General features: G+C 44.0%; 1 protein-coding gene across 8 annotated transcripts in view; it reads left to right on the forward strand.

Annotated features, from left to right (window-relative positions):
* Positions 1–23,034, forward strand: part of ITGB4 (integrin subunit beta 4) — a 159,313-nt gene that overhangs the window by 20,465 nt on the left and 115,814 nt on the right. For all 8 annotated transcript variants that reach the window (XM_033962471.1, XM_033962470.1, XM_033962472.1 and 5 more), the window contains exons 2-4: positions 12,490–12,575; positions 14,049–14,131; positions 18,593–18,694. In XM_033962471.1, the coding sequence (XP_033818362.1) occupies positions 12,500–12,575; positions 14,049–14,131; positions 18,593–18,694 (261 nt within the window). In that variant the 5' untranslated portion in view covers positions 12,490–12,499. The remainder of the gene's footprint in view (positions 1–12,489; positions 12,576–14,048; positions 14,132–18,592; positions 18,695–23,034) is intronic.

Here is a 23,034-nt window from a genome sequence, read left to right on the forward strand (position 1 = left end):
CATGTAAAGTAAGGGCATGTAAACAGTACCCGGCGTATAAGACGACCCCCGACTTTGGGGAGGATTTTAAGGTACTGAAAAGTCGTCTTATACGCCGGCAAATACGGTAATTTAAATCCTCAAAATACATTTCCCTCTCCCCAACCACCCACCCTGGATGTATAAAGAAATCTAAGAAAAGGAAAGATACATGACCCTTATTGCGAGGTAACAAATGTAGTCAGTGGGCTCCACACTTTATTAAATGAAACTACTAAACCCCATATGTTCCGCATTCATTCTCTCATATTTATATGTGGTACACACATTTGCCCACCGAAATGTGTAATTTATTCTGTCGTGGCTCTTCCAGTTATGTGTGACCATTTGGATGGCTATTCCCGTCATGATCAAGAAAAGACGGCTTTTATATTTATCCAAAGTAGGCTTAACGTGTAGTAACGTACCACAAATTATGGCTTCATAAGTTAAGGGAATAGATGACTCAAGAATAAGATTTATTTGTCCCCAAATTATTGTCTTAAAAAAAAAAAAAGGGGGGGGAAGGAACAAAAGGAAAAGGGAAGAAAAAAATATTCCTGGTTGCTATCGATGAAGAGGTCCTCATATATATTGAATGCGTCTTTGAACAGATGTGGTTTAAGATATGGTTTGATACACAGCCTCTGATGTAGGCAAAAGCTGAAATGTGGCCACATCATGTGACTTTATATTCTCAATAAATACTTTCTGCATGCCATACTGCTTGGAATGTTTTTATACTTACCCGGCTTTTCTTTTGTATCATGTACAAAACCCTCTTGTGAGAGTAAGCGACCTTCTGTACTTGAATGTAATTCTCTTGAACTATAACTGATAAAAGGTTTTTTGAGGAATGTCCAGGTGCCCAGACAGACTTTCCAAAACCCAGCAGTTTGTCCTGGTTTTGCAAAGCCCTGAGCTCCAGCCGCATCTGGAGTGCCTCGAGCGTGCGCAGATGATTTCACACGCATCCGCACAAGCTCAGAGGCCCTCCAGACAGGGCCCAGAGCTCTGGGAAAAAGAGACAAGGTTTTGTGGGGACGAGGCTGGGGCGGAACAGGGCGGGACTGGAGGCAGCATGGAGAGGGGCCACGTCTCCAGGTTTTTACATCGCTACAAGGCAAGACAAATCATGGGCTGCATACGAAGGGGTTTCGTCAGTCGTAAGGCGGAAGTCATTATGCCATTGTATAGATCCATGGTGAGGCCCCACCTGGAATACTGTGTGCAATTCTGGAGGCCACATTATCGCAAGGATGTGCTGAGACTGGAGTCGGTGCAAAGAATGGCCACCCGGATGGTCTCGGGACTCAAGGATCTACCATACGAAAAACGGCTTGACAAATTACAGCTATACTCGCTCGAGGAGCGCAGAGAGAGGGGGGATATGATCGAGACGTTCAAGTATCTTACGGGCCGCATCGAGGCGGAGGAAGATATCTTCTTTTTCAAGGGTCCCACGACAACAAGAGGGCATCCGTTGAAAATCAGGGGCGGGAAACTACGAGGTGACACCAGGAAATTCTTTTTCACTGAAAGAGTGGTTGATCGCTGGAATAGTCTTCCACTACAGGTGATTGAGGCCAGCAGCGTGCCTGATTTTAAGGCCAAATGGGATCGGCACATGGGATCTATTCACAGGGCAAAGGTAGGGGAGGGACATTAAGGTGGGCAGACTAGATGGGCCATGGGCCCTTATCTGCCGTCTATTTCTATGTTTCTATGTTTCTAAACATGGTAACCCTAATGTAAACTAAATCCCATCCTCGGCCATTCCATGCAAGCCGCTGTATCCTTCCTATTTTGAATAGTTTAGCTTACAGATGTCAGGTGATGGTTTTGCTTGCCGTGCTAAAGTGGAGAATGCAGCTTCCCAGTTGTGCAAAGACCTGAAGTCTTGTTTAAGAAGGGATTGTCCTCTTTGATGGGCCGTGCTGGTTGTAAGGGAGTGAGATCAAAGTGAAATGCGTCATGGGGCTAAAATACACAATTGCAATTTTTTTTTTTTTTTGTTAATGCATGTGCTCCTTAAGTCTGTTTCTGGGGAAAAAAAAAAGATTATCTGCATTATATCGTCAACCAACATCAAATAAGAACGTGAGGAGAGAACGAGAGGTTAATTACGATGAAATCTGAGGTGTGGAAAAGGATAAAACATCAGGCTAGGGAGTAAATGGAATCCCTATTTACCTTGGATTGTTTCATTTTTATTTATTTATTTAACCTGCTCTATCAGATTCTGAATAAAAGGCCTGCAAGAAGTAATAAGCTTTCAGATGTGCCTTGAATCTTGAAAATGAACTTTCATTGCGGATGTAGTGTAGTAGGGAGTTCCAAAGTGTAGGAGCCATGACTGAGGAAGAAGAGTTCCTGTGAATGTCAAGAAATAACTGTCTGAATGATGGGACAGTTATCAGTTGTTGTTGTGAAGATCGGAAGACTCTCTTTGGTGAGTAATAAACCAGAAAGCTGAATAGAAATGAAGGAAGACCACTGGAAAGTATCTGATAGGAAAGAACATTGTATTTGAAAGGAATAGGATAAGAAATGGACAAAATGTGTTCAGTTTTTAGAAGAGGAGTTACGTGGTCGAACTTTGGTTGACAATAAAGCAAGTCTCACAGCAGTTTTTTGAAGTAGCTGAAGCAGATGAAGCTGATACTTTGGAAGACCGACAAGGATGGAATTACAATAGTCCAGCTTGGAGAGTACCAAAGAATGAATTAAGATACGGAGTGAACGTATTTGAAGAAAAGGCCCTGATTAAGCAAATCTGACGGAGAGCAATAAAAGAGGAGGTAACCACCTTTGAAATGTGTGAGGAAAAGATAAGAGTATTATCAATCACAACTCCCTGCTGGTGAAGTTTTGGAGGGAAAAACCATCACTGTGGTTTTTTTTGAGAATTGACCTTTAACTTGTTGGTCATTAACCAGTCTGCAATTTTGTTTAATTTCTCAGAAATTGTTGAGTAACTGGTTAATGAATGAGTCCAGCGGTAAGATTAGCTGGATGTCATCAGTGTAGATCAGGGGTGTCAAAGTCCCTCCTCGAGGGCCACAATCCAGTCGGGTTTTCAGGATTTCCCCAATGAATATGCATGAGATCTATTCGCATGCACTGCTTTCTTTGTATGCGAACAGAGCTCATGAATATTCATTGGGGAAATCCTGAAAACCTGACTGGATTGCGGCCCTCGAGGAGGGACTTTGACACCCCTGGCGTAGATGAAAAAGTTCCTAAAGGCTGGAGCAACAAAGTGAGTGGGGCAAGAAAGATAGGCCCCAAAACGGTGTCAGGTCAAAAGCGTGCCGGGACAAAGGCGCGCGCAGACAATTGAGCGCAGCGCGGAGGCGCGCACCGCACAAAATTACTGTTTTTATGGCTCCGACGGGGGAGCGTGGGGGGAACCCCCCCACACTTTACTTAATAGAGATCGCGCCGCGTTGTGGGGGCGGTGTGGGGGGTTGTAATCCCCCACATTTTACTGAAAACTTCACTTTTTCCCTGTTTTTAGGGAAAAAGTTAAGTTTACAGTAAAATGTGGAGGGTTACAACCCCCCAAACCCCCCACAACGCCGGCGCGATCTCCATTAAGTAAACTGGGGGGGCTCCCCAACAAAACCCCCCGTCGGAGCCCCTAATAACTGTAATTTTCTTCGGCGCGCACCTCCGTCTTGTGCTCAGTTGTCGGCGCGCGCCTTTGTCTTTCGCTGACTTGTCTATGAACCCCCCAAAACACAACCCTGAAGCTAAAAGTGATCTTTTTTTCTACAAACGCGTCAATGTTGCAAAACATTTTCAGTTTTTGGAGCTTTTCGGTTTTTAGAATTTCATATAAAGGATCATGAGTCTGTAATTGGATTTAATAGTTATGCATATAACAGTACTTAATCTCTATTCTAGAACCTTAACATGCAAAAGCTGTAGCACATAATTGGAAGGGGACACACATGCATGTGGGAGGTGCATGGGTAGGTCAGGTGCATAGCCAGCGCTTACATGCTAAGATTCTCAAATACAGTTAGTTACACTCACAATTGCCCTAAGTACACTCATGCTTTAGCGCAGTGTTCTATAACCGCCGGTCCGCATAGGGCCGGCACGTCCATTGGGCAAAAGACGGTGTTCTTCAGCCGCCGGTCCACGGTGCGATCAACGCGGCGTCTTCGGGCCGGCTCCCTGAGTGCTGTAGTGCACAAAGCCATGGGAAAAGGCTTCTACGCTTGTCCCACGCCTGAACCGGAAAGCCTTCTCTCTGATGTCACAACGGTAGAGGGAAGGCTTCCAGATGAGGCATGGGACGCGCGCGAGGAGCCACTGCTCACAGCTTTGTGCAATGCAGCACTCAGGGAGCCGGCCCGAAGACGCCGCATTGATCGCATCATGGACCGGCCCAAAGATAACACCAGGGGCAGGCCAGAAGGCAAGGCACAGCATGGAGGGAGAGAGACAACAACGGTAAGGGGAATGCTTTTATTTTTTATTTAGTGATTGATTTACATCTGCTGTCTGTTCAGGAAGAAATGCATTTGTTTCTTTTCCTCTGGGGTTTTACTGCTTGCAGAGTCTTGCATCTTTGGGTTTGTTTGTGAATATTAGTACTGTACTTTTAGTTTTTGGTTCAGCATTTGCATGGGGTTATCTGTTTTCTGGTAGGAATGAATGTTGAAAAGCATACAGTGTGCTTTGTGTATTTTAATTTTGTGGTTAACCATTATGTGTTGTTAATACAATTATATTGTGTGTATATATATATATGAAAAATGAATGGAAAAAATGGTATTACAGTTAGTACTATTATGGGGTCTGGCGTGGAGATTGAGTGGAGATGGGCACGACTTAGCCCAGTGTTCTTCAACTGCCGGTCCACAAAATAATTATTTTATTTCCACCGGTCCTTAGGTGTCAAAAGGTTGAAGAACACTGCTTTAGTGGATCAATAATGAGTACAGGATCAATATGTAAAACATTTATTTGGAGATATGTGGTAAATAGTGGATTGAGCCACCACGTGGCTGTAGCTGGAGATGAAGATTTCATGGGTGTAGCCCGGCATCACCAGATAGGTTTTCCACATGTGCATACAGAGAGTTTGGGTTTTTTTCAAGTTTGAGAAAAAGTATGCAGAAGAATAGTGGATTTTTTTTTAATGCCAATGATGTAAAGAGACAGGTTTATTTACCTTGCAGTAATGTGTTGTCGTAAGTTTTAAAGCTTTTTTACTCCACTTTTTTTGTAGTGCATACTTTCTCTACTGAAGCAACCCACCGACGGACATAAGTTAAAACAGTTGAGTTTGTGATTTTGTGGATTATTTACACTAGCCATGGACTTGGCGTAAGTGGTCACACCTAAGTGTTGGCGTGTAAATGCCACGTACACTAATATTCTATAACTGCATTAGGCAATAGAATTTGCACTCAGCACCCAGAATCCTAGTGCCTAAATTCAGGGCCGTATTTTCCTATAGGCTAACTAGGCTTCAGCCTAGGGCCTCAAGATCAAGAGGGGCCTACATTCAAATTGTTAGCAAAATTAAAATTGCACTATTCTAAAAACAGTGAACACTAAAACACTGAACCGAAAATAAGGAGAAATTCTACGCATATGACTAATAAACAAACATAAAAATGTATTGGTTAAGATCAACGCGTTCTGCTCATTGGGTCTGTTCGTTTGTATATACTAGATTGCACCAAAGTATAGTTCATACGTTCACTGATTGCTATGACAAATATTGACGTGCCTTATGCTCCTAAGCTCTGGTTTGTTCTTGCATCAATAAAGTGCAGATTGGTGTAGATTGGAACAGACAAACGAACAGACCTATTGATATCCCGACGTTCGGTTATATTCGTGTTACTTCGATAATATGAAACACGTGTTAATGTTATTAGAAAAGATTCTTATTTTAGGATTGCGTACACGATCATTTGATTCTCGCCTTTTGAGTTCAGTAGGTTCAATACTTTAGTGAAGTGTTTATAGACTATTGAAAAAAATTTTTGTGATAAATATCTTCATTTCACGGATTTCTAAGTAAGTTCTTAACATATATTTTAATTTGCATATTTAAAAATGTATATTACGTGCTTTATTTTATATTTTCATGATTATATCATAAATAATAAAATCCTAGAGCACGCATGCGCTGTTGAAATATCGTGAGTCCTGGTGGCGCGAGGTGTGCTTCTGTGTCACTCCTCATGGCGCCTGCGCCAGCGACTCATCAAAATTTAGCCGGGGGTGGGGAATCCGAATTGCACACGTGCTCCAGCTCCGGATCGGATCCCGCTGCTCCTCTCTCCCCCCCCCCCTTTCCCGGCTCTGGAGGGGAATCGGTCTCAGCCCCGGGTGATGTATTTTATTATCTCTCATGTAATTTACAAACTTAAAAATGGGAGGTGAAAGGGCCTCATAAGTGGAATAGCCTAGGGCCTCTTTTCATCTAAATCCGGCCCTGCCTAAATTATAGCAGCTACTTCAGAAGTACCTCCATGGGACTATAGCAGGGGTAGGGAACTCCGGTCCTCAAGAGCCATATTCCAGTCGGGTTTTCAGGATTTCCCCAAGGAATATGCATTGAAAGCAGTGCATGCAAATAGATCTCATGCATATTCATTGGGGAAATCCTGAAAACCCGACTGGAATACGGCTCTCGAGGACTGGAGTTCCCTACCCCTGGACTATAGGAACCACTTTTGTTGTGAAGTGTTTTTAGAATAATGAGCGCTCTTACATGAAATGAAACTTTTCTGCCTGGATACCTCTAATTACTGATGAAGTTACAGATGTGTGGGTGGGAGCCGCACTGACTCCACAGCAAGCTGCCGCTGCGAGCGGTCTCCCCCAGATTCCTTCCGACTGCTGTGTTTATAGCCCTTTTCATGATGATTGAGCAAGGGAGACACTTCTTGACTCCAACGCTGACTGATGCACTTTTTGGCTGCCAAAAGAGCATAATTTAAGAGCAGCTTGTGAAGGATGAATTAGCAATTAGTCATATGTTTGTAACATCTGTATTTTTCCGAATGCTTCTCCGTTCTTCGCTGTGGTTCACTGGTTCAAGGCCACTTTAATAACTCGCCACTCGTTCTTTCTGCTGGTTTTCATTTGCAGACATACTACCCCGGGTCTTTATCTTCATGGACATCACCATAGTGTAAATCTTGACAGTTCTTTCCTATGTCTTAAAAAATGAGTTGCATCTGGTGCATGGTCAGCCCCATTTTAGATAAAACAGAGAAACTGGAATTGACGCATCCAGGACACATAGAAACATAGAAAGATGACGGCAGAAAAGGGCTACAGCCCATCAAGTCTGCCCACTCTTCCGACCCACCCCATCAAGTCTGAGTGCTAATGACCCAGTTCCTTAACTCGACCCCCGTAGGGATCCCACGTGGATGTCCCATTTATTCTTAAAGTCGAGCACGCTGGTGGCCTTGACCACCTGCACCGGAAGTTTGTTCCAGTGATCTACTACCCTTTCTGTGAAGAAATACTTCCTGGTGTCACCATTAAATTTCCCTCCTCTGAGTTTGAGCGGGTGCCCCCTTGTGACCGAGGGTCCCTTGGGAAAGAATATATCGCTTTCCGCCTCGACACGACCTGTGATGTACTTAAATGTCTCAATCATGTCTCCCCTTTCTCTGCGCTCCTCAAGAGTGTAGAGCTGTAATTTGCCTAGTCTTTCTTCGTATGAGAGACTCTTGAGTCCGGAGACCATTCTAGTGGCCATTCGCTGGACCGATTCAGCTCGAAACACGCACAATTCCGGTTGTATTTTAGGAAAGGATCTGCCCTTTCTAACTGCTCAGAATGCTACTGCACATTCTATTGCATAAGTCTCAAGATCTGCCCTCAATTTTGAGGGCACTGCATTGGCTACCCATCAGCGTGTGCATTGAATTTAAGATTCTATGTGTAATTTTTAAGTTACTGACTGATGACTGCCTTAGGGCCCTAAGATCTTTGTTATAATTTTATCAGCCCACTTGTATGTTACGGTCCGTGGATAAGCTGTGCTTGGATGTGCCTTCTTTGAGTACAGTGAGATTGTATGGGCATCGTAAAACGATGTTTTCAGTACAAGGCGCTGTTTGTTGGAATATGTTGTCCCTGGAGGCAAGAAAACAAAAAAAAGGCAAGAGAGATGGCTTTAAACAACCGGTACTCAAGCTTTATTCTTTAAAAAGTCCCAACAAGGATCCAGGTTTCGACATCTAAAAATGCCTTCATCAGGGGATGCTGGAAAACTCAGCCAGTGCAGCAAGTATAAGGAAGTTACCAAGCAGAGCCAAAAGACAAACTGTCTACATCAAAAACGCTGGCGCTTGAAAACTTAAGGCAGGTCTCCAGTATATTACTGTTCAGGAAACTTCTAACAAACTGTTTTGTTTGTACAAAGTTTTGATACATGAGTTGGCTTTCTGCAATCATTCGCTGGGGTCTTCAGAAGGGTTGAGACTTAGAATTTTATGTGAGTTAATTTAATTATGGCGTTTTACGTTTTCATTGTTTTTATTGTGTTATATAAGGGAGATAATATAGTTATTAGTTTAGTGTTTTATGCTCTGTGCCTTTTAGTACAGATTTGTTTGGTTGTATGTTTTTATGTTTTCTGTTTTTAATTATGTACAGGTGGATTATTAGATTGTAGTTTATTTTATTTATTAATGTGTTTTTTTAATATTTTATTTTGGGACGTAATTTTAATTTAACATGTTAAACCACTCATACAATCTGATTTGATGACTGCTATATCAAACAAACTAGAAGTCTGGAGCAAGCTGGGCAGTTTACAGATCTGTTCCCTGGGAGGAATCGGAACCTGAAACCTAAGTTCTTAAAGAAATGAACTAAGCCCAGAAAGAAGAGGAGGAGCTTCACTCAGTAGGCATATACATTTGTCAGGGCATCTTATAAAAATCAGAGTGCGCTAATTCAGTTTAATGGGTGATTGGGTATTAATACGGTAATTCATACATTGTTGATTCAGATATTTTTAAATATTTTTATTTAAGTGTCAGTCCAAAAAAATGCAGAAAATGACCACAAATGAACAGCAAATGTTTTTCATGCACATCTTCATTTTGCCTGTTCCTAGAATAGAGTTTGAATCTACTGTTTAAGCTGAACTAAAGCAGCTCTGAAGTAAGAGTTAAAAGTCATGTTAGAGCTCACAGACTCTTGGCCCTCTGTTCTGTTTACTGTCCCAGCACTTTGAAAATAAACACTGTTGAACCTATAACCTGGTGTATCTCTCACATAGAAGGTGGGAACTGTGACCTGTAGCCAAGGCCAGTATGGAACTGGTTCAACACTTTGTCATGTAGATGGGCCTGGTAAGGCAGCAGACATAGGTGGAGTTCCAACAACAGCACACTTGCCGGCTTCCTCTGGAATGTAACCTGGAGAATGACTTGCCAAGACCATAGTATTAAATGAAATAAAATGAAATGTACAGAGAATCCTATAGCATATCTTCAAAAGTGTGACAGAATGGCAAGGGCAATGAAGTGGCCTAAAAGCTTCTGGAGTGTGGCTTTTCCCCTTTGGTTAGCAGGCTTATGGAGACCTGAAGACTGAGGACGCTGTGTATTTCTCCAGCTAAAAGTAGAAATCCTGGAAAGCCCTGCCAGCTCCAGAGTGGGAAAGATTGGATACCGAGGTCATCTTCCCAAATAATGTTACGGAATCTCCTTAACCCAGAGAATTACATGGGAGGGTAAAAGCAAGAGGGGGCTGAACAGTTCTCAGCCCAACCGAGAAGGCAATGATGTGTGGAGCCATGAAACACAAGTTGTTCCGCATATTCACCCCTAAGTTCAGCAAACTTGGCACATCATGTCTGAAGTTTCGGTAACCCTTCTAAAAAAATACTCTGATGTCTGGCCACTGAAGTACTGCTCTGCTGCTGCAATCACCTCTGAATCACTCGAAAATTGTCACCCTTTCAAACTCTTTCTAAGGTTTGGAAACAGAAAATAGTCAGATGGAGCAAGATCTGAGGAGTAGGGTGGATGGTCTATGCACAGAAACCCCCAACTGGGTTCATAGACAAAAACGCGCGACAACAAAGGCGCGCCGACAACCCAACGCAGACAACTGAGCGCAAGGCGGAAGCGCGCCGAAGAAAAACAGTATTTTAAGGGGCTCCGACGGGGGGTGTTGGTGGGGAATCCCCCCCCCCCACTTTACTTAACAGAGATCGCGCCGGCGTTGTGGGGGGGTTGGGGGTTGTAACCCCCCTCATTTACTGGAAACTTAACTTTTTCCCTCTTTTTTAGGGAAAAAGTGAAGTTTTCAGTATAATGGGGGGGTTACAACCCCCCAAATCCCCCACAACGCCGGCGTGATCTCTGTTACGTAAAGTGGGGGGGTTCCCCCCTCACAAACCCCCGTCGGAGCCCTTTAAAATACTGTTTTTCTTCGGCGCGCTTCCGCCTTGCGCTTTGTCTGCTCTGGGTTGTCGTCGCGCGCTTTTGACCTGTCACCCCCCAACTGTGTCAAAACATCCATCGTTTTGCCAGCCTTGTGAGCAGGTGTATTGCTTTTCAAGAAGAGAACTCCTTTCTGCAGCTTCCATCTCCCTTTTTTCCTTTCGATGCCTCCTTTAATGGGCACAGCAAGTTACAACAGTATCCTGCATTAACTGTTTGGCCCTTGGAAGATAGTCAGTCATAACAACACCTTCCTGATCCCAAAACACTGTGACCATGACCTCTCCTGTTGACTTTTGGGTCTTGAATTTCCTTGGCCTTGGAGAACCATAGTGCCACCATCGCATGGACTGTTGTTTTGCCTCAGGATCATAGTGGTGTAACAAGTTTCAAGTTTATTAGAAATTTGATGAATCGCTTATACGTGAGATACTAAGCGAATTACATTAAAATCCAAACTTATGCATACATTAAAATACAAGATATGCATATGACATATAAATTAAAATAATAATAACAAATCAGAAAAGGGGTTAGACCTACAGACCAACAGACATAACTGGATGTGGAGGAATGAAGGGATAAAGTTACAATATTAATAATTTTAAAAAGAGGGAAACAATAAAGGGAAAACATTAGGATTAAACCATGTTTAATCAGCAGTAACTAATCATTCCAAAAGGTTGGCACCAGCTCACTGAAAATGCTTCAAAATCAACATGGAAGTGTCCACTCAAACGTTGTTTCTCAGCAGCATTCAAACATTTGGGCACCCACTCGGCTGACAGCTTCTGCATACCCAGCTGCTCGTGGATTATACACCCAACACATTCCCTGGATGTCTGTGGTGGCTCAGCAATTGTTTTAGCCGATCTTCACCAATCTGCCAAAATCAGATCATGGACATAGTCAACAATTTCAGGAGTTGACACTGTTTGAGGCCTCCCAGACCTTGCTGCATCTTCGGTCTCAAAATCTCCATACTGAAAGTTTGCACTTGATGGATTTCCTTTGGAGTTTTCTTCTGCAGGAATAGGAACTTCATGATGGCTTGGAGTCCCACACTTGAAAATTCCACAATCAATGATCTGGAACAATATCAAAACATAGCAGTATGAGTCTGAAAATCGGGACCACACGTCCTCTTTTTTGCACAAACAAATCTGATAACCCTAACGGTTAGAGCAGCAGTCTGAAAAATCTGGAAAACCGGGGATCCAATCCCACTGTTGTTTCTTGTGATCTTGGACAAGTCACATAACCCTCCATTGTCCCAGGTAAAAGCTTAGATTGTGAGCTCTCTGAGGACAGCATAATACATATTGGGCCTTATTCTAAAAACGGCGTCCTGATTGTAGATGGCAGTAGGCGCCCTACCACCATCTAACGGACCAATCGGGTCCCACGTTTTTTTTTAAAAAAATCAATGGGGCGAAGGATGCCCACAATGTAAGCATTGTTCTTGCATATACGGAGAGGCCTAGGCACACCTACGGACGCCTAAGGCTGGCATAGGCATGGTTTATGCCGGAAGTGGCCTTAGGCATCTGCAGGTGTGCCTAGGCACTTCTCATAGGCGCGAGTCAGACGCCTTAAATGTAGGCCTGGAAAATACTGGCCTACATTTAAGGCATCTGTAGAAAAAAAATGGTGCAATTCTGGAAACGGCGCCCACCGATGGTCGACATGCAGTAGGCACCCATTTTGCAGGCACTTTTTGCGGCAGGCACCGTTTCCAGAATCAGGCCCATTGTACCTGAATGCAACTCACGTAGAACTACTGAGAAAGGTATTAGCCACACCCTTTACTGGCACTATAAACTGGTTCATAGACAAAAGCGCGTATATTCATGATGGTTTTTAATAGAAAACAGCGAACAACATATGAAAAAGTTATTTGCGGTTTTTCTATATTCGCGGGGCTGTTAATCCCCTATCACAGCGAATTCGGAGGGAGAAGTGTATACCCAAACAGGATCTCAAGGCACATAGGATATCACTCATTTGTTTCTTGTTGTAGGACGAGGAGGATGAAGTCGCTCAAGCAAATAACGGCAGGTCTGATCCTGTTGACCTTCTTTTGTTCCGCCTGTCGAGCGAGTGAAAGTAAGTGCAATAAGTATCTGTCTGTCTATGCACGCCACCGGATCTCTGAATGTCCACAAGGAAACAGGCGAGGGCTGGGAGGACAACGTGATTGCAAATCCCCCCACCCCTCCACCCAGTTTAGGTGCTGTGAGAGCAATTAGCCTAAATATATTCAACACATGCATGCAATGACAAGATAGTACATATATATAAGTACATATGATACTTGTACACATGTCTTGGCATTCCAGAGCAGGGGTGGAGTTGTGCTGTATTTGCACATGTTTAATAATACGTGAATACACCCATACGCACGAAGCAGGTGCAAAGGTTTTTGCTGGCATTTGTGCACTACAGGGGTTGTTTCTGGGCTTCTTCATAAAACTGGCTTAAAATAGGCACCTTTAAGGACTTCACACATAAGTGCCCTATTATCAAATCAAGCCCTTAATGTGCTTCCAATGGTTCTTTGTTATTCTGATGATGAAAGCTGAGCACTGGATTTCAGCCATGGCTCCAATGATCAGCAGAAGAACTTATAATGCCCCTCATTTGTGCTAATTCTTAAGTTGAAAGCTCCAGAAATTTCGCTTGATAAATTTCACTATTGCATCACAGGCAGAACTTACACAGACCAGCTTAAGCTTGAATCTCACCCTCGTTTTCAGTGTTGCTACTCCTTGGGTTTTGGCCAGGTACTAGTGACCTGGATTGGTCACCATGAGAACAGGCTACTGGGCTTGATAGACCATTGGTCTGACCCAGTAAGGCTATTCTTATGTTCTTATTGTGATGTCATAATGCCTCCTTCCACCAATGCCTAAGAACCAACCTTATCAGTGATGTCACAATGACTTGGCTCACATAAGAACATAAGAGCTGCCATACTGGGACAGAGCGAAGGTTCATCAAGCCCAGTATCCAGTTTCCAACAGTTTCTAACCCAGGACCCAAGTACCTATCTAGATCTCAAGTAGTAAAACAAATTTTATGTTGCTTATCCTAGGAATAAGCTGTGGATCTCCCCCAAGCCATCTCAATAATGGCCTAAGACTTCTCTTTTAGGAAATTATCCAAACCTTTTTTAAACCCTGCTAAGCTAACTGATTTCATCACATTCTTCAGCAACGAATTCCAGAGTTTAATTACATGTTGTGTGAAGAAATATTTTCTCCGGTTTGTTTTAAATCTACTACTTAGTAGCTTCATTGCACTATATTTGGGGAAAGAGTGAACCAGTGATTCACATCTACTCTTTCCACTCCACTCATTATTGAATCCAGTTCCCCTGGCTCTCAGACCACTGCACAAACCATTAGGTTACTCCTCCACTCCATTAGTTCCCTTGCATGGCTGAGATGCAGTGGCAGAGCCACATCAGGCCTGTTTCCGGGTCGCTACACTCCCGCGCTCACATTTCAATTTTTCCTTGATCCCTGGTTTTGTCTGCAAATCACTCACCAGCATGTTTCACCTTGTTCCCCATTCTAGTTAACCGCTGTGTGGCCTCCAGGGCAACGAGTTGCACCCAATGCATCCAGGTGGACAAAGACTGTTCCTACTGCAGTGATGAAGTAAGTTAACTCTTTCAGACCCAGGGAGCAAGTAAAAAAGTCCAACAGGCAAGCATGAAAAATTGCAGAGAGACATTGGGATGTGCATTTGTCGTTTTATGCCTTTGGCAAATGAGAATGAGCAGGAAACACACACACACACAGTTTTGTCTATATTTATGTGGCATCAGTAGTGTTCACGCGTTCAAAAGAGTACTCTTTTTTTAAAGAATGCTCACTTTTTCGAAACAGTGCACACTATTCACAAAGGGGCCGATATTCAGCCTGCGGGAGGCAGCCTGGCTGTGTCTTGTGGTCGACGGTTAGCCCGGATATTCAGTGCCAGACTGTTTCTAATGCCACCATTGAATATCTGAGGGTTGGGGAGGGGGGTTTTTCCCCACTAAGGGGGAAATTCATCGAGGGGCGCTAACCGATTTAGCGCACGCTAAATGTTAAGACACCCATTATATTCCTATGGGCATCTAGCATGTAGTGCATGCTAGTTGTTATCGCGTGCTAAATCGGCTGCTCCGCTTGACGAACGTCCCCCGTCAATAGTCAGTGCTGGCCTGGTTTTTGGCCATTAAACCTATTCAGCCAGTGTTTGAATATTCGCAGCTAGCCAGCTATGTCTTGCGACGTAATTGACCAGCGGCTAGCCGTTAAGGCCCGGATTTTGTAAATGGTGCTTAGGTAAACAGTGCTGGCCATGTGTCAATCACACTTAGCCATCTTCCCTTGTGTAATTCGTGTTCTAGTTAGTGCAACACAATACCGATTTTTCAGTGTCGTTACAGACTCAACCTGCTAATGCTCGTGGGATATCAGACCAACCCCCCCCCCCCTGAATATAGTAACTCAATGGGGTTTCAATTCCTCATTCATCCTGGTCTGGCAAAAGCTTATTTATGTTTTTTTCTCATTTTTCTTGGAGTCATTTTAATAAAAATGCACGGAGAGTGCAGTTATGTACTTATCCTTCTATAAAATCTTGCCGCTGCAAGAGGTTCCTTGAGAAAACTTTCTCTTTTCAGGCCGCTAAAATGAATACATGGCTCGGAAAAGTGATGTTTGAAGCTTCTTCTTATTTAGATTTTAGGAAATCACTAAAGACTCAATTATTTAATAGGCTGACATCGTAATGGTTTTACCTTTCTCCTATTTCAACCATGTTTGCATTCTATTTTTATGTTTCTTACCTGCATGGTTTGCTTTTTCATCTTGATCAATTTTATTGAAATGTATGTACTGCCTTTTATTGTATTTTATCGTGATTTTTGTTGAAAATGTATGTATGTACTGTTTTTCTCATGCTGTGAGCTGCTTAGAACCTCCCCGGTATGGCGGCATATAAATAAATTATTATTATTATTATTATATTTTCCTTTTAGTTCCATTTTCTTATTTCATAGTTTAAATAATTTATAAATACTTTTTCAAATAAATAACTTAACTTTTCAGTGTTTCAATAGTTCTGCAAACTTTGGAAAAGGGGGGTTGGTCTGATATCCCACGGACATTAGCAGGTTGAGTCTGTAACGACACTGAAAAACTGGTATTCTGTCAATCACACTTGGGCACCATTAACAGAATCGCGGCTACCAGCGCCTAATAAAACGCTTAGGAGCTGGCAATGTAGGCCAGGGTTGCACAGGCCAACTTTCCAGCACCTAAGTTTTTCGGAGAAGCGCGCAATAGCGTCACCTAGTGACGTCTACGGTCATCTCCACCCCTAAGCAAGCCTGTTTTGACTTAAGGCGTCGTTAGCCGCCATGCTGTAGGTGCAATTCCGGCGTCTAGCCCGGTAGGCGCATAGCAGCGCCTACTGTTTTTTTTTTTTTTCGAATTGATTTTTAATTGGTTTTAAATGGTGCGATCAATTACTGCACCAGTTAAAGCTGAATCAAGCAATTCAGTTAGGTGTGTACTGCTGCATTTTGGCATAGTTTACAGAATATGACCCTGACTGCTGAATATTAGCGGTTAGCCAGCCAATCACCATTTAACTGGCCAGGAGCCATCCTGGTCAGCTAAATAGCGCTGAATGTTGAGGGGAAAGCAAAGTTGCTTACCTGTAACAGGAGTAGGGTCACCATTTGGCTCCAAAAAAAGGAGGACGGATTGAGACATCCGGGTTTTACTTCCATTGGTTTCAATAGAAGTAAAGTCCAGATTAAAGTGTTGCGCGGGGACAGAAATCCCACCCATCCCCGCCCGTCCTTGCCAGGATCCTCTTTGTCCCCACCCATCCCCGCAAGGAATTACCTCCATCCCCGCCCGTCCCCATAAAAAGCAGCAGTTACTTCTGACAGGTTCATCAGTTCCACAATTTCTTTTGTGTTTGCGCTGCTGTTTTCCTTCTGGAATCTCTTTGGTGGAACCCTTTTTTTGTTTTCTGTTCAGGTAATTAACTTATAAACCCCCTCTTTTACTAAGGCTGACGTGTCCATTATATTATATGGACCAACCCTGCTTCCAAAGCCTTCCATCCCCGTGGGAGTCCCGTTGGCTAGAGGGCTGTCCCCGTGGGAGTTAGGGGGGATTCCCGCGGGACCCGCAGGATTCCCGTTCCCATGCAGACCTCTAGTCCAGATGTCTCTATCTGTCCTCCTTACGTCCATTGCTTTCAGTAAAAGTAAAACCCGGATGTCTCAATCTGTCCTCCTTTTTCTGGAGCCATATAGTAACCCTAAACAGGGGTTCTCCATAGACAGGAGGGGAATGCAGCCACACTTGCCCACCCTCCATCCCCTCTATTCAGTTTGTTACTTAAGCTAGTGACATAACTGAGTAGCCAGGGGGTGGAGCTTGAGAGGCAAGGTGTCCACACATGCTCAGTAGTTTAAAAAAAAACACCCCATACTGTACCTAGGGGAGAGCACCGGCATGCACCGGCACGCAGGCTCAGTCAGAGGACTTCACCAGCAAGTGTGCCTGCGTTTCCTCTGCTTGTCTGTGGAGAAGGAGTATGCACTCTTTCTTGATAGCATGGTCAGGCAAGCCGTGAACCATTGGGCTCAAACTCAGGGGCGGGAAATTTCATGGCGACACCAGGAAATATTTCTTCACCGAGAGAGTGGTTGATCCTTGGAACGAGCTCCCGGTGCAGGTGATCGAGGCAAACAGCGTGCAAGAATTTAAGAGCAAATGGGATGCCCATGTGGGATCCCTTAGAGGGTTAAGCCAAGGGAACCTGTCACCAGGAGTTGGATCTCTAGGATAGTAGACTTGGGGGTAGGTCAGTAGAGTGGGCAGACCTGATGGGCTATGGCCCTTATCTGCCGTCATCTTCTATGTTTCTATGTACTGTGATGCATACATGTACTGTTAGGAAAGCATGCGCCCTCTCCATACATAGTGCACACATTCTTTCAAACGATGGCACAATCTTTCCAAAAGAGTAAGTACTTTGAATGACATTGCTCTCATGATTACGTAAAGAAAAAAAAAAAGACTCAAATAAAACAAAGACTCCTGGAAACTACACAAAACAAATGTTTTATAGAGGCACATCCTAGGGCAGGGGTGGGCAATTCCGGTCCTCGAGAGCCGGAGCCAGGTCAGGTTTTCAGCATATCCATAATGAATATGTATGAGATAGATTTGCATGCACTGCCTCCTTGAGATGCAAATCTATCTCATGCATATTTATTGTGGATATGCTGAAAACCTGATCTGGCTCCGGCTCTCGACCCTGCCCTAGGGCCATGTCTCGCAAACTTTGCCAGGCTGCGGCACACTAAACGTGATGGCCGCGGCTTGAGGCATCCAGAAGTACGCAGACGTCGACACGATTACATCACGTGTATGCATGACATCATCATGTCGATGTCCACACAAGCACGAAGGCCCTCCAGACAGGGCCTTGAGCCACCAGTGGGGGAGGTGCTGGAAGGGAAGACGCACGGAGAGTAGGAGAGTTGCTGGTGCCGGCTGACTGCCTACAGGATGTACCTCTCACCGCGAGAAGCACGTCCTGTAGTCAGTCAGCTGACGCCGGCACCTCTCCTCCCCGGTGTCTTGCGGCACACCTGGAATCTCGGGTGGTATACTAGTGTGCCACCGCACACAGTGTGCGACAGACTGCACTAGGGAGACAGTTCCCAGCACAGAAATGAGCCAGAGAATAGTGGTTACCGTACTACTGCACACAGGATATGTGGTTTAACTATGCCCGCCAACAAGATCACGCAGCGGCGTTCCTGTGGGTAGAACTTGGGTAGAGTTGCAATTTGGGCACATGCACACATTTACACATTTTTCAGAGCAGGTGTGGCTCAGTGCAAGAGAATTTAGGGTTTCAGAGCACAGTTTGTCACGTCTGACAGGGAACACAAGCAAGGGAATAAAGCTTCGAATGCACAGAACAAGGGCAGGCACTATAATCAGCTTTTTAAGGAACACAGAGAAGGGGGGGTCTTTCTATTGGATATTATTCTCTCTTTTGGATTCAGTCTCTTTATGTTTCCATTTGTGCAGACCTTCAGGGAAACCCGCTGTGATTTGAGAGAGAACCTGCTGAGGTACGGCTGTGGTGCTGCCGGCATCATCTACATGAGGAGCGAGATCAAGACAGAGCAGGTGTGTAGAGAGGGGCTCTCACACCCTCCGCCATACTCCCAGTCCTTCAGCTGAAATCCACCAACTCCTCATTCTCCATAGGGTTCAGGTGTACAAAGACAGGCTTTCACACCGTCCACCACACCTCCAGCCCTCAGCTGTAATGGACCCACTACACATTCTCCAGAGGGGCTCTCAAACCTTCCACCATGCTCCCAATCCCTCATCTTTAATCCACCCACTCCTCACACCATCCACCACACCCCCAGTCCCTCAGCTGTAATCGACCCACTACACATTCTCCAGAGGGGCTCTCAAACCCTCCACCATGCTCCCAATCCCTCAGCTTTAATCCACCCACTCCTCACACCATCCACCACACCCCCAGTCCCTCAGCTGTAATCGACCCACTACACATTCTCCAGAGGGGCTCTCAAACCCTCCACCATGCTCCCAATCCTTCAGCTATTATCCACCCACTTTACATTCTCCGTAGGGTGCAAAGAAGTGGTCTCAACCACCAACAATACACCCCATCTCCTCAGTTATAATTCAGTGATATGCCCTCATTTTCAGACAAAATATAAAGTACTGTACAATGAAACAGGCTGTGTTTTGTTTAGAAACAAAACAAAAAAAATCTCATAAGAACATAAGCAATGCCTCTGCCGGGTCAGACCCGAGGTCCATCGCGCCCAGCATTCCGCTCACGCGGCGGCCCAACAGGTCCAGGACCTGTGCAGTAATCCTCTATCTATACCCCTCTATCCCCTTTTCCAACAGGAAATTGTCCAATCCTTTCTTAAACCCCAGTACCGTACTCTGCCCTATTACGTCCTCTGGAAGCGCATTCCAGGTGTCCACCACCCGCTGAGTAAAGAAAAACTTCCCAGCATTTGTTTTGAATCTATCCCCTTCCAATTTTTCCGAATGCCCTCTTGTTCTTTTATGTTTTGAAAATTTGAAAAATCTATCTCTCTCTACTTTCTCTATGCCCTTCATGATCTTGTAGGTTTCTATCATGTTTCTATCATCCGCTTTTCCAGCGGAGACTCAGAGGAGACATGATAGAAACCTACAAGATCATGAAGGGCATAGAGAAAGTAGAGAGAGATAGATTCTTCAAATCTCAATGAAATTGGTTTTAGAAAGAGCATTAAATGAAATGAAAACTCCCCAAAAGAAATAAAAAGTACACCGTAATGCCCCACTGCTCATTCTCCATAGGAGGAAGCGTGTCAATAACCAGCTTCAGGCTGGATTTATTAAAACAGGGATAAGGAACTCCCGTCCTCGAGAGCCATATCCCAGTCGAGTTTTCAGGATTTCCCCAATGAATATGCATGAGATCTATGTGCATGCACTGCTTTCAATGCATATTCATTGGGGAAATCCTGAAAACCCGACTGGAATATGGCTCTTGAGGACCGGAGTTCCCTACCCCTGTATTAAAAGGTGGGGTGTTAAAAAAAAAAAATTCCCTCCTTTTATCAAGCTGCGCTAGAGGTTTTTAGCGTGGGCTGGCAAGGTAAGTGCTCTGATGCTCATAAGAATTCTATGAGCGTCAGAGCATTTACTGCGCCAGCTGGCACTAAAAACCTCTAGCACAACTTGATAAAAGGGGCCCTTTATTAGAATTTATTTACCACCTTTTTGAAGGAATTTACTCAAGGCAGTAAGAATAAATTAAACATAAACCACATAGATAAAACAGTAAAAATATTCAAATTATAATCAAAGTATGGCATAATATGCTACATTACAATGTCCACACAACACATGGTAAAACCTTTTAATAGACAGCATAGGGCAGGGGTGTCCAATGTCGGTCCTCGAGGGCCACAATCCAGTCGGGTTTTCAGGATTTCCCCAATGAATATGCATTGAAAGCAGTGCATGCAAATAGATCTCATGCATATTCATTGGGGAAATCCTGAAAACCCGACTGGACTGCGGCCCTCGAGGACCGACATTGGACACCCCTGGCATAGGGTGTAAGCAAAGATGGAACATATAGCTAGATACACCCTGAGACAATTAAAACTAATCTGACCTTATTTTCACCAATATCACTTTGCCTTAATCGTACAACTGATGATCCTACCACAACTAGACTACTGCAACTCCATCTACATGGGAATCAACACTGCTCTAATTCACAAACTGCAACTCATCCAAAACATTGCCGTAAGACTTATCTTCAACCTGATAAAATACGACTCAGTCACAACCTTCATCAAACAAATCCCATCACGAATAACATTCAAAATATCTTGCATTATTCACTGCATACTTTATGGAAATTCTGTGGCCCCACTCATTAAACTCTTCTCAATAGCATGGTCTATTTCCTGCAGAAACCTCAACCGGATGCTACTAAATGTCCCATCCACTAAAGATTTTCACTATAAACGAGTTTTCCACTCCACGCTTACCTTCCTAGGAGTCAAAAATTGGAATGGCCTTACAGAAAAGACCAGAACTGAACCTTGTCACATCATCTTCCGAAGAAAACTGAAAACCCATCTGTTTGATACTTAATCTGCTTTACCCTCTCTTCTCTCCCTTTCCCTTTCCCTTCCTCCTCTCTCCCCCACCCCTTCCTCTCCCTCTTCCCTATCCACCTTCTCTCTCTCCCCCTTCCCTTCCTCTCCCTCTTCCCTATCCACCTTCTCTCTCTCTCCCTCCTCTTTCTCGTCCCTCTTACCTCTCTTTACAGTCGTCTTGAGTCTGTATAGGTATAAGCGACGCACAAATAGAAGATTAGATTAGATAAGAAAACAAGGGGACTAGTTTAAAAAAGTTGCCTATGAGGTCCGAATTCTCAGCTAGGGTAGGAGTGATAAACGTGGCACAAACACATACTTGCTCTTTTGTGAGATATGAAAGGTATTTTATGAGCGGAGTCTTTTTATGCCTATAATTGAATTAATTCAATTGAAAAAAATTTGAAATAACACTGTGTTGTTATGTGCTACTGGCCATTCCAAATATTAATCAAAACAAGCCTCAGAACAACGGTTCACAGTCATTTGCGCGCGGGACAAAGCCGCGCCGATATTTGAGCCCAGACAGTTGGGTGCAAGACTCCAGCGCGCCGCTGGAAAAGTTAATTTTAAAGAGCTCCAGTGAGGGGGGAACCCCCCCCCCCAGTTTACTTAATAGTGTTCACGCTGCCGTTGGGGAGGGTTTGGGGGGTTGGAACCCCCCCATTATAGAGGAAACTTAACTTTTTCCTGATTTTTTAGGAAAAAGTTAAGTTTTCTGTATAATGGGGGGGTTGCACCCCCCCAACTGCAGCCAACGGCAGCACGAACAGTATTAAGTAAAGTGGGGGTGGTTCCCCACACACACACCCCTGTCAGAGCTCTTTAAAATTAACTTTTACAGCGGCGCGCTGGAGTCTTGCTGAAATGTTGGCGCGCCTTTGTCCAGCGCGCTTTTATCCCGTCACCCAGAACAACAGGCAGGATCAATTAGTCCATGCCAGACAGTCAAGCCAACTGGCTAGAGTTCAAGAATCACAGGCTCCTCCTATGTCCGGGTAGAATTACAGCAACAAAAAAACCCCTCAGAAATCTGACAACAAAACTGCAATTCACCCAGGCACAGAGATCTGCAATCTATACAGTGATTCTTTTTGGTGACAAAAATACACCTTTTTTTATATTTTTGTGAATTAATTCAGTTTCCATCAATGTAGGCACAATTCTAAACTTGGGACTCTTCAATGATCTCACTTTTTACACACACACACACACGATGTTGGTGAAATGTGCTGCAAGATGTTTTCGAGGCTTTTTCTCCACTGTTATTGAAAATACCACATACTCCTCGGTGTTCTCCCAGTTTTGGGCATAGTAACTTTCAGAATAATTTTGTAATAAACACATTCTTCCCACACCTATTTCCCAATAATGCACACTGATGTGCTAGTGTACTTTAGTAAAGCTAGTCCTGAAATCATATGCATTTTAATATACTGATTATATTGATCCAAAATAAGATAAGAAACACAGAGAGAAGAGATAAAACAAAGACTAGGGGACCCTCGATGAAATTACAGGGAAATACTTTCAAAACCAATAGGAGGAAATTTTTTTTTCACTCAGAATAGTTAAGCGCTGGAACACGTTGCCAGAGGCTGTGGTAAAAGCGGATAGCGTAGCTGGTTTTAAAAATGGTTTGGACAAGATCCTGGAGGAAAAGTCCATAGTCTGCTATTGAGAAAGACATGGGGAAGCCACTGCTTGCTCTGGATCGGTAGCATGGAATATTGCTGCTCCTTTGGTTTTGGCCAGGTACTAGTGACCTGGATGGGCCACCTTGAGAATGGCCTACTGGGCTTGATAGACCAATGG

This window comes from Geotrypetes seraphini, chromosome 10 (genome assembly GCF_902459505.1).
Source record: "Geotrypetes seraphini chromosome 10, aGeoSer1.1, whole genome shotgun sequence".
NCBI classification, from domain to species: domain Eukaryota; kingdom Metazoa; phylum Chordata; class Amphibia; order Gymnophiona; family Dermophiidae; genus Geotrypetes; species Geotrypetes seraphini.